This window comes from Leopardus geoffroyi, chromosome E3 (assembly GCF_018350155.1).
Source record: "Leopardus geoffroyi isolate Oge1 chromosome E3, O.geoffroyi_Oge1_pat1.0, whole genome shotgun sequence".
Taxonomy (NCBI): domain Eukaryota; kingdom Metazoa; phylum Chordata; class Mammalia; order Carnivora; family Felidae; genus Leopardus; species Leopardus geoffroyi.
This window is the reverse complement of record NC_059340.1, coordinates 40,496,086-40,507,258: the sequence shown is the minus strand read 5'-3', so window position 1 is coordinate 40,507,258 and position 11,173 is coordinate 40,496,086. Positions and strand designations below refer to the sequence as shown.

At 54.0% G+C, this 11,173-nt stretch overlaps 1 protein-coding gene across 16 annotated transcripts in view; it reads left to right on the top strand.

Annotated features, from left to right (window-relative positions):
• The first annotated feature begins 3,811 nt into the window (after positions 1 to 3,811).
• Positions 3,812 to 11,173, top strand: part of MAPK8IP3 (mitogen-activated protein kinase 8 interacting protein 3) — a 48,463-nt gene continuing 41,101 nt past the window's right edge. For 15 of the 16 annotated variants that reach the window (XM_045462379.1, XM_045462371.1, XM_045462368.1 and 12 more), the window contains exon 1: positions 3,812 to 4,235. In XM_045462379.1, coding sequence (XP_045318335.1) covers positions 3,918 to 4,235 — 318 coding nt within the window. In that variant the 5' untranslated portion in view covers positions 3,812 to 3,917. The remainder of the gene's footprint in view (positions 4,236 to 11,173) is intronic. The other variant, XM_045462367.1, reaches the window with a different exon arrangement.

Sequence of the window (11,173 nt, the reverse complement as noted above, 5' to 3'; positions counted from 1 at the left end):
GCCTGGACCCTGCTCCTTCCCTCACAGGTGTTCTTTGCTGAAGGGGTTTGCCTTCACCCCCTCCCCGCCCCACCCCTGCACCATTTAGCCAGAGGATGCCCAAGTTAATCTTCTCAGAGGTTATGGATTTACAGGGGTTGTTTTATTATTTAAAAAAATTGTTCTAAGGTTTATTTTTGAGAAAGGGAGACAGCACGAGTGGGGGAGGGGCAGAGAGAGAGGGAGACACAGAATCTGAAGAAGGCCCCAGGCTCCAAGCTGTCAGCACAGAGCCCAACACAGGGCTCGAACCCACAAACTGCAACATCATGACCTGAACTGAAGTGAAACACTTAACCGCCACCCAGGCGCCCCATGGGTTTACAGTTTTAAATTTGGAAACCAAAGACCTAACTTTGAATAGAATGAACAGGAATTTGCCGGTGTTCTTTTGGGTTTCTGTAGGTAAGTTAAAGGTAATCATTTTTTTTTCCTCCTAACCACTTGTTTTCCTAAAGAAATGACAGCATTGCACTTGCCTCTTGAGTGGGCTTTCCAACTCCAGTAACAAGCTTGGTAATAAGTAGATGTGGTGCTGAGCTTTTAGTCTGCCATTAGATTAAAGTCCTGCAAAGAAAGCACAGATTGAATGTCTTTCCCTCTTACATGATAGCTATTTCCCTATGTCGTAAAAGCAAACAATATGCATTACATGGACCTAGGGTGATGAAACCACTCAGACCACCTGCTGGGAGGCCCCCCTCACAGCCCCACCCCACAGGAGGCTGCACACCATTCTCCCTGCTGGACCACAGCCAGCACCAGAATAGCATATCAGAAAGAAACTGGACATACGCCACGGACACCGTCTTCGTTTGTTCATCCGAAAACGTGTTCGAGTGCAGAGCATGTCCCAAGACGTGCGCTAGGCACTGGTACCGTTAAAGCGGCCCCAGCCATAGGGCAGCTCAGTCCTGGAGAGTCACCACCCATTTGTCTCCAGCAGCTGGGCAGTGGCCACGTCTGAAAGGACCAAGGTAACTCTACGAATGTTATGGTGAGGGAGCGATCGATAAACATGAAAGCGTTGCCATTTCACATCCTGTGTTTTCTCCAGAATGTACTGGCTCCATTAGCGGAACAGAACTTGTTGTATTTTCGAGCGTGGCAAGAATGTATATTCCTCCTGTGTTACCCGGTCATTTCTTATTGTAGCCTTAATCCTTAGCATTCTTGAAGATCACGACTGAAATATTCCTGTTGTATGTTTGACGACGAAGTGCCATCAAAATTCAGCATAGGAAGAATTAAGGGAGACATTACAGGGTCCTAGGTGACTTTCTAGCAAATTAAAGTATAACCTTTTTAAAGTTTTTATTTAAATTCCAGTTAGTCAACAAACAGTGTACTGTTTCTTTTTTTTTTTTTTTTTTTTTTAATTTTTTTTTCAACGTTTATTTTTATTTTTGGGACAGAGAGAGACAGAGCATGAACAGGGGAGGGGCAGAGAGAGAGGGAGACACAGAATCGGAAACAGGCTCCAGGCTCTGAGCCATCAGCCCAGAGCCCGACGCGGGGCTCGAACTCCCGGACCGCGAGATCGTGACCTGGCTGAAGTCGGACGCTTAACCGACTGCGCCACCCAGGCGCCCCAACAGTGTACTGTTTCAAGTGTATAGTACAGCGATTCAACACTTTGATACATCGCCCTTCGCTCATCATGACGAGCGCACTCCTGGAAGTCCAGTATGCCATCCATTGTGCCACAGAGCCAGGCTAAAGCAGCACTTTTGAAACCCAAGTACTCACCTTACATTTTAGGGTCATGTGCAGAGGGAAAAAAAATTGTGCCCCAGTTTAGCTTACAAATCTGAATGGAAGTCTGTTAAAGCAAGTTCTAGCTTATGTCGCCCGAGTACACGAGTGGCGTCCTCAAGTACGCATCAGGAATTGCCCAGCGGCTCATCTTGTTAAAACTTCGTTCTGTTTTAGCCAGTTTCAAGTAAATCTGCCCAGTTATGTTAGTAATAAAAACCAGTAAAGTTGGTGGCCAATTGGCCTCACAGCGGGGGCTACCCTACTGTATATTTGGTACTAAGGGGGTTCAAAGGGCTCATGTTTATGAAAAAAGGCCTAAGGCAGAAGTCTTGAACATTCCCCCAAAACACTCACAAGCTTTTTTTGTAATTGGCTCAAAAAGAAAAATTACACATACTTGTTTGTCCTGACTCTTCATCTTGAGAATAAACCTAACAATTCTATATTGCGCCCTTACTATATTGCTAGAAATGTATGAAGCCCCTTTAATGGATTAGCTTATTAATGTTCATAACTTTCCTAGGAGGTTGGTAGTATTTTTAGGCTCAGTTTGGAAATGAAATGGGATGACTGAGTCACTTAGCTAGCATCAAAATCCAGATAATCTGGGGGCGCCTGGGTGGCTTGGTCGGTTAAGCGTCCAACTTTGGATTCTGTGTCTCCCTCTCTGTTCCTGCCCCACTCATGTTGTCTCTCAAAAATAAATGGTTTTTTTTTTTTTGTTTGTTTGTTTGTTTGTTTTTGTTTTTTTTTACTCCAGATAATCTGGATCTGAGACAGAAACCTTAGTTTATCTCTAATGGGGTGGGTGAGCATCCATACAGCAAATTAGGTTGCAAGGGGAAAATTTGTGCAATAGTATTCAGGACATCATTATCTGCAGGAGAGTTCATTGATTTGGTGCAGTCAGGTTAGGATGAACTGACCTTGAAGCATTTCATTAGGTAAAAGGGATGAGAGCATTTCTGTTCGTATTAAGCTCTGACAAGTTTAGTGGCTGTTGTTTTTAATCAACTACTACTACCTGTGTGACCCTCAAGATGCAAGTGTAACTTGTGCGTTGGTGTCCTCAGATACCGGTGAAAGCAAATGCAGATCCCTGTGGAGAAACTCTAAACTCACACTTCAAAGTGTTTCCACAAAGATCCAAGGGATCCTAGTTCAGAAGGGAAGGAGGAGCAGCCTAAGCAAGAATCAACCAAAACAACAGACCGCATAATCAGATTCGCAAAGGCTGCAGATACTGTAATTATGATTTAAAAAACAAACAACAACAACAACAAAAAAAAAACCTTGCTAAAGAGATTTCATTCAAGTGGATGCAAGTGGAGGAAATAAGAGCCTATCAAGACATAGAATGTAGGATCAAGAAGGACAAATTCAAAGGACAACCCCTGAAATTCAGAACCCAGTGGGGTGATTACAGCTCTCGCGAAGCCGGGGAGTCTGAGGAAGTTACACACAACGCAGGACAGCGCAGCAGCCCGGGTGAAAGAGCTTATTCGGGGACTTGGGGACAAGATGGGCAGCGTCACTTCGCTGGTACCCGGGCACAAGCGCGGGGACGCGCGCACGCGCGCGGAGCTCAGGGGCAGGCAGCTCTGCGCCGCGGCAGGCGCGGGATGGCTGCTGCGGCCGCAGCCTCTACGGCGCAACGACCGTGCCCATATGCTCCTGGGACAGGGCGAGGTGACGTTTAAAGTCGGACCAGTGTCGTGGGAGCTGCGGGAACCCGCTCAGGGTGACGTGCGCTGGCGAGCAGCGGCCGTGACAAGCCAGACCGGAAGTGCTCCCTGCCCCGTTCGGCCGAGCTTCCGTCCCGGGGGCGGGCTACCCCTACGTCACGGGCCCCGCGACCCTTAAGTGGTGCCGCGCCGCGGAGCTTGGGCGGGACTTCCGGGCAGCAGAACTTCCGGCCGCTGACTGACGGGCGCAGCCTAGGCAGCGGCAGCAGCAGCAGCATCAGCAGCGGCGGCGGCGGCGCCCGAGCCCTGAGGCGGCGGCGGCGGCGGCGGAGGAGGAGGAGGAGGCGACGGGCCGCGGCCTGCGGACTACGGGCAGCCGGGGCGGGCGGGCGCGCCGGCGGACAGCGGGCCGCGCTGGCGGCGGCGGTGGCCGCGATGATGGAGATCCAGATGGACGAGGGCGGCGGCGTGGTGGTGTACCAGGACGACTACTGCTCCGGCTCGGTGATGTCGGAGCGGGTGTCGGGCCTGGCCGGCTCCATCTACCGCGAGTTCGAGCGCCTCATCCACTGCTACGACGAGGAGGTGGTCAAGGAGCTCATGCCGCTCGTGGTCAACGTGCTGGAGAACCTGGACTCGGTGCTCAGCGAGAACCAGGAGCACGAGGTGGAGCTGGAGCTGCTGCGCGAGGACAACGAGCAGCTGCTCACCCAGTACGAGCGGGAGAAGGCGCTGCGCAAGCAGGCCGAGGAGGTGCGTGGGCCGGGCCGCGGCGCCCGGGGGACCCGCCCCGCCCCGGGGACCCCTTCCCGCCCGGGGGACCCCGCCCCGCGCCGCCCGGGGGACCCTGCCCCGCCCGGGCCCCTCCCCCCACCCCCCGCGCCCCTCGGCCGCTCCCCGGGGCCTGACCCCGCTGCTCTAGCCAGCAGCACCAGGCGGCCTGAGCGGCCTGAGCCTCTGGCCAGGCCTCTCTGCCCGCTCCACACCCACCTCTCACTCCAGGCGTCCGTTCTGTCGGCCCGTGTGTGTGTTTTTGCGAAGCTGTTTCCTAGATCCCCACCCCCACCCCCCGTTACTGCCTTTGGCTGCTGGCATTCTAAATCCTCCCCGAAACGGGACATCTGGCCTTGGGGTTCTGCGCCCGAAGCGGGGTGTTGTCCCAACACCTTTCCCTTAGGCCCCAGTGCAGCGACATGGATGAATTTGGTGATTGATGTAAACAGCTAACCGAAGCGGCACCTGGGTTGCTCCAATGGCACCAGGGGAAAGACCCCAGGTTTCTGGAGGTGACGTCTTTGCCTTGTGGTTCCCTCAGTTGGGAATGTTATTAGCTTACGTGGAAAAGGCTGAGAAATTTCACCCTTGCTTCTGGGAAATTAAGCGTGGAATTTTGAAATATTTGACTACGTTCTAGGAAACCTCCGTAACCTGGAAATCACTTATTTACGAACCAGTTAGAAGAACCATGCGTTGTGGGGAACACCGCTTGACTTACTCATTCGCTCTCAAATGCTTAGTGCCAACTGTGTGCCAGCCCCGGGCGGGTGCAGGGGGTGTGGGTCCCCAGCCCTGCTTGGCCTCTGTGACCTTGTCCACATCGCCTGCCCACTCTGGATTTTGATTTTCCATCAAATGAATCAGGTGCTCTAGACAATCTCTAAGCCTCTCTGAGGGTCTTTCATTCTAGGCATTAGGTGATAGTCTTTGATGTATGAATGCGAAGCTGCTTGTTACATGAGCCACATTTCTTTTCAGTTAGTTTGGCTTAGCGCAATTTTTGATGTTAGTATTGAAGCAGAAGATTGTTTGGGTGTTCAGGCTTTTTCTTGAATCGGAGTGGGTTACATTCTAGTTTGGTTCTTAAGTCGTTCCTACTCAGGGTAGTTATTTTGCCTTTGGGGTCACACATCTGTCAAGAGGCTGTTGTGTATTGGTTGGGGTATCAGTCTGGCCACTGGTTTAAAGTTCTCAACTGGAGGGGGTGCAACAGCTCATAGGATTTTAGTGCTCAGAGTGGCCCTAACTGGGGAAGGAAGTGGGCCCAAGACGTGGGGGGGCTGGACCAAGGTCACAAGCCCTACAAGAGCCAGGCTGGACCCAGTCTACCCGGACTCCTGGCCTGGTCTCTTCTGTATCATGCTATTGCGAGAGGTCAGAGAGCTGCACCCCGAGAAAAGTGGAGTGCGGGGGTTACCCTTGCCCGGCCGCGGTGGTGGGGAGTGGCTGCGGCCTCCCCTTCTCTGATTCCTCTCTGCAGCCACGTGATGTCTAACTGATGTCTCCCATAGATGTGTTTTCTTTCTTCCTGTGCCTGTCTGGTCCCCATGGTGGGTGAGAAGAGATGAAAGGGGAAGATCAAGGTTGACCACCTTAAGGCTAACAGCGCTAACCTTCCAGCTTAAAAAATGAGCGAGGTGTGGATCGGGCCCCTGCTCTGCTCTGTGCAGTTCGAGTGCCGCCATGAGTGACTGTGCTTGCTGCCTCCCACTTGCCCTCGCCTGGATTACAAGCTGGGGGGTGTGCGTGTGGTTAGCAGGACGCTGCCTTTGAGTCCGAGACCCGGCATCGCCCAGCTCTTAAGAGAAGCTGCCTAGAGCTGCCTGAGCAGAAAGCCACGGAGCCGACAAATGCTTGGCTAGCCGGCCCAGGGCTGTGATTAGCTGCTAACAGGACGCCCTTGGAAAGACCTCAGGCCATGTTACAAGTAAAGAAGAAGGCCAAATACTGTAACCATTTTGGCATTCTGTCTCATTCCTTAAATCTGCCAGACATTTATTTCCAGTTTTGTGGAAAAGACCACTTCTTTTCCAGGCAGGGAATTGAGATCACAGATGTGTGTCTCCTAACAGAGGAGCTGGAACGTCACAGGCTGAGGCACGTTCGTGGCGCAGAGTAGCTCCTGCGTCCCTGGCCACTCTGCTCCAGAAGGCTTAGTCACAGCTGGGTAACCTGAGCCGCTGTAGCCTTCCAGGCAGACAGAATCTGCAGGTTTTGTTTAAAAAGCCTTGAGCAGAGCAACTACCCATGTCCCCCTACTGCTGCCCGTAATCACTGCAGCCAGGGATTGCGAGCATGTTCTGGTTCTGGGATGGCTCATTTGGTGGGAGCAAGGGCGGCTAGAGACGGTGGGGGCCAAGCAGCGGGGCCAAGCCCTGGAGTCCACGTGGGCTTGAGTACCAGCCCTGCGCTTGGGAGCTGCACTCGCATCGCCTGGTGTGCCCCTTTCCGGCCGCAGTGGCTACCTCTGTAGGGCAAGCGGCTTGCCAGCTGCGAAGTTCTTTTCCTACCAAGTGCCAAGTCTCCTCGTTGGCTGTCATTTGCCTGGAGAACTGCGGCGAGGCAGATTTAGTCGAGTCAGGGGAGGGCGCCTCGGTGGATTTGCGGACGGCAAGCGCTGGGCATCTCGGTCTCTGATTGTGTGGGGTTTGCCCTTGGAATTGAGATCTCGGAGTCCTGCTCAAGCTTGTGCAGCTAAGCGGACCTATTGCCGACTCTAAAATTTCTACGGAGACCTTAAAAATGCTGAATCCTTATCCGATTGACAGGAAGTTGTTTTTTAAATCCACCAAGTTCCTTCCTGTTAGGAAGGGTGGCGGTGGGCAGTTGGGTGAGAGCACCACAGAGCAGGTAGTTGCCCACCCAGTGTGACTTGAGGGAGGAACAGGCAGAGGGCTCCCCGGGGCGGGGCAGGGCTCAGGCACGTAGTTCATAGGAGGAGAAACAGTCGTTTGTCAGCCAGATGTGAGTTTGATAGCCGTTACTTGCATCAAAATCATCTTCACCCTAAAGAGACTACTCGTCGTGCCCCCAACTCATTCAAGTCAACCAAGCGGATGCCCTTTCAGAGAAACGTGTGCCGATGCCTCGGCATTTGGTGCTACCAAAGGAAGGCATCCGACGGGAAGAAAGTTTTGCCCCAAACCGTTTCTGGTTCTGTAAAAGTAATTTATTTCTCGGGAGAACATTTGGATAGGATTAAGCTGGATCCACTCTGTAGAGACGATCATTTTGCCTCTTCTCATAAGTGAATTAATGCACTGAATCAGAAGCTTTTCTTCTTGTTTCCCAGATGACAAATAGTAAATTCGCTGCTGCTTGGACAAGGCATGTCATCTTCGGATTTTGCCACGTTGTAATGTTAAAAGTAGTTTTTAAAAGCCTGTAAGTTTTTTTTTAGATAAAGCCATTAAGATTTAGTGGCCAGTACTGCCTCTCCCGGTTACTTCTAAAGGCTGGCCCGCTGTAGCTGTCCTGAGTCTCCCAGAGAACCACCGCATCGCCCTTAAACCTGCAGACGGGTTGGGGCGTTCCCCGGCCAGAGCAAACGTGTGGAAGGTGCCCACTTCGGTCTGCTGGCCTCTGGGCCCACAGCCCTGCCACCTGCCTGTCCTGCCGTGTCAGGAACCCTCCGGGCCCGGTGGCGGCGGCTAGACAGCGGGGTCAAGGACTGGTACAAGTTAGTGTGAGTTCTTCCCAAGCGAGGGCTTCTTTTTTAATGTATGTTTGTTTGTTTGTTTGTTTATAATGTTTTCAGTTTGTTTTTGAGAGGGACAGAGAGCACAAGCATGGGAGGGACAAAGAGAGGGAGACACAGAATCTGCAGCAGATTCCAGGCTTTGAGCTGCCAGCAAAAACCCCGACACGGGGCTCGAACTCCCAGAACTGGGGGATCATGACCTGAGGCGAAGTTGGATGCTAAATTAAAGTTAATACCTGGGTTTTTTTTTTTTTTTTCAACGTTTATTTATTTTTTGGGGGACAGAGAGAGACAGAGCATGAACGGGGGAGGGGCAGAGAGAGAGGGAGACACAGAATCGGAAACAGGCTCCAGGCTCCGAGCCATCAGCCCAGAGCCTGACGCGGGGCTCGAACTCCCGGACCGCGAGATCGTGACCTGGCTGAAGTCGGACGCTTAACCGACTGCGCCACCCAGGCGCCCCTCCTGGGGTTTTTTTTAATGGTATTAATTTAATTTTTTTAATGAGCTCTGCCCCTCCCCCCCACACGGGGCTGAAACTCACAACCCCTGAAATCAAGAGTCACATTCTCTACCAGCTGAGCCAGCCAGGCACCCCGCTGGGTTTTTTATTTTTAAGTTTTCTAAAACTTGCTGTTTTGGAACCATTTATAGAGGGTGCGCAAATAATACTCTGCATACATTCCCAAATAGGAGCACTTTTCTACCTTGTTCTTTTTATTTGCAAACTTTTTAATGTTTATTTATTTTTGAGAGAGAGGGCTCATGTATGCGGTAGCAGGGCGCGGGGAGGGAAAGAGAGAATCCCAAACGCGGGGCTGGGTCTCACCAACTGTGACTGCGAGATCATGACCTGAGCCACGAGTCAGAGGCTTAATGACTGAGCCCCCCGCGCGCCCCCTGCACTGCTTTTCTCTCTCTCCATCCCTCCTCCTCACTCTGCCAACAACTCCGGGGTCCTGCTGGTCCTCTCTCCTGGATCGGTTCCTCGCTTTCTACTTTTTGAGACTGTCACAGGCCCCTGGTTTTGCAGGACGCTCCTCGGTTTGGCTTTCACGTGACCGCGTGACCGGGTTTAGGACAGCAGAGAGCCCCCAGAGGTGACGTCACGCGTTTCCTGGGGTCCCTGAAATCCTTGCTGTGTACAAGATGGGTGTCGGGCGGAGGCACACGAGTGCAGGACAGGGCCCTCTCTCAGGTCCCATTCATTGTGAGGGTGGCGGGATGGCCTGTTCACTGTGCCAACACAGAGCTGCAGCGGACAGCCAGGGGCGCCATCAGCGGCAGGGCCAATGTGCCTTTTCGGGCACGGGTTTCCTGTGCTCTGGGAAAGGTCAGGACGTTACCTCCCAAGCCCCACACTCACTGAGTCCTGGCCATTCTTGTGGCCTGACTTTAAGTTTCCCGTGCTTTTTTGGTCTCCTTTGCCACGGTCCTGGTTCCAGTCGGCATCGTCACGCTGGCCTGCCGGCCTCTCTCCCTGTCCCAACCCCTCCTCCTCCGCCAGAGGGGACTTTTCCAAAGGCACGTCCCATCCGGGCCTGCACCCACCCGTGTCCTCGTTCACCAGAGCCCCCTGAGTGCCAGGCTCGGCTGCAGGCTCTGGGAATTAGGTCTTGGGGGGGGGGGGGGGGAGGTACGGGGGGAGATGCTACTCCATGTTCCCGTGCAGTGGAGGCACGGGATGCGGGGTGAAAAGTAGGGACGGGACTACTCTGGGTAGAGGGACAGAAACGACACCCCACCCCCATGCTTGAACCGGCCAGGCCCACCTCACTCTGGCCGGCTCCCTGCACCACGCTCTGCTCCCCCCAGCTGCCCCTCTGCATGGTCTTCCAGTCCCCGTGCACCCCTGCCTCCCCAGCGTCTGGCACGGGGGCTTTGTGGACACATCCAGATGCTGGGTGCTTGGATGGATGAGTGCCCGACCAGAGGGAGGGGCCCTGTCGCCCCAGTCGGCCCACCCCACACCTCCCACCCTACCCGGGAGTGGGCCCCGCCCTTGCGCATGAGGATGAGGGAAGCGGCCTTCCTCTGCCTCAGTGCACACCACACCCAACCGTCTTTCTAGTTCCCGGAGGGCAAGGCCTCCACCACTGAGTCCATGGGGCAGCTGTCCGGTTCAATGGCCAGTGACCACATGGGATCACTGACACTGCACAGGTGGCTCAGGCCGCAGGGGAAGTGAGTTCTTACTTTATGTCACTTTAATTCCCGTAAACAGCCACAGCATCAGCGGCCCCGCCCCGGGCAGGCAGGGCAGGAAGGGCGGGCAGGAGGCATCCCCTTACACGGCCTCGGGCCAGAAAGGGAGCCGCTGGCGGTGATTGTGGTCCGAAAGAGAAGAGCACCCAGAGCAGGAGGACTGGACACGGGAGACCAGACAGAAGCAAAATATTGTGACACAAGCAACAACAAAGGAATGCCAGCTGTTCGGGAAAGAGCAGGAGGCGAGGGAATTCTCGAAAGGCTGGGAAGAACCTGTCGAGAAATCCCCAGCGCCTGCAAAATGGCTGGCGTCACGGCCCAGGTGGAGATCTGGGACCCCGGCCGCGTCTTCCCTTCAACGCGCTACACTGTATGCGTTTGTGCAGCGTGGCGAGTGTTGACCTGTTCACACCCAGAAACCGTCCCCGCGGTCAGGGTGACGATGGTCGCCACCATCCCTGAAGTTTCCTTCTGCCCCTCAGTGGCCTCTCCCTGCGTCCCCCACCCCCAGGGAACCGCTGATCCGCTTTCCGTCACGGTAGATTAGTTTGCGTTTTCTAGAACTTTATATAAATAGAATCGTGCAGTTTTTTGGTCTTTTTTTGGTCCGGCGTCTTTCTGTGTAATGACTTTGAGACTCATCCGGGTTCTTGCAGGTGTTGTCCGTACCCTCCCCTCAGCAGTAGCTGAGCTGGCCCCGTTGTCCGTCCCGCCCGTGCCGGTGAAGTGGGGAGGTGCATTTGTCCGCGGCCCAAGGCCCTGCTGCTGTAGCTTGGGACAGGCCAGCCCGGGAGCCCCTGCCTGCGGGGGTCCTGGGGAGACACCCCCGACCCAGGAGAGGCCACGAGCAGTGGGTGGCTGACAGCAGATACTTGGAGCCCGCGTAGTCATCACCTCTTATGGCCAGGAGATTTGGGGAATGCCAGGTTAGGTGGGGACAGGTCCTTGTCCCCGAGGACTACCCCTTGTTCGGGAGGCCTCGTGGGGCAAAGGCTGGCAAGTTTAG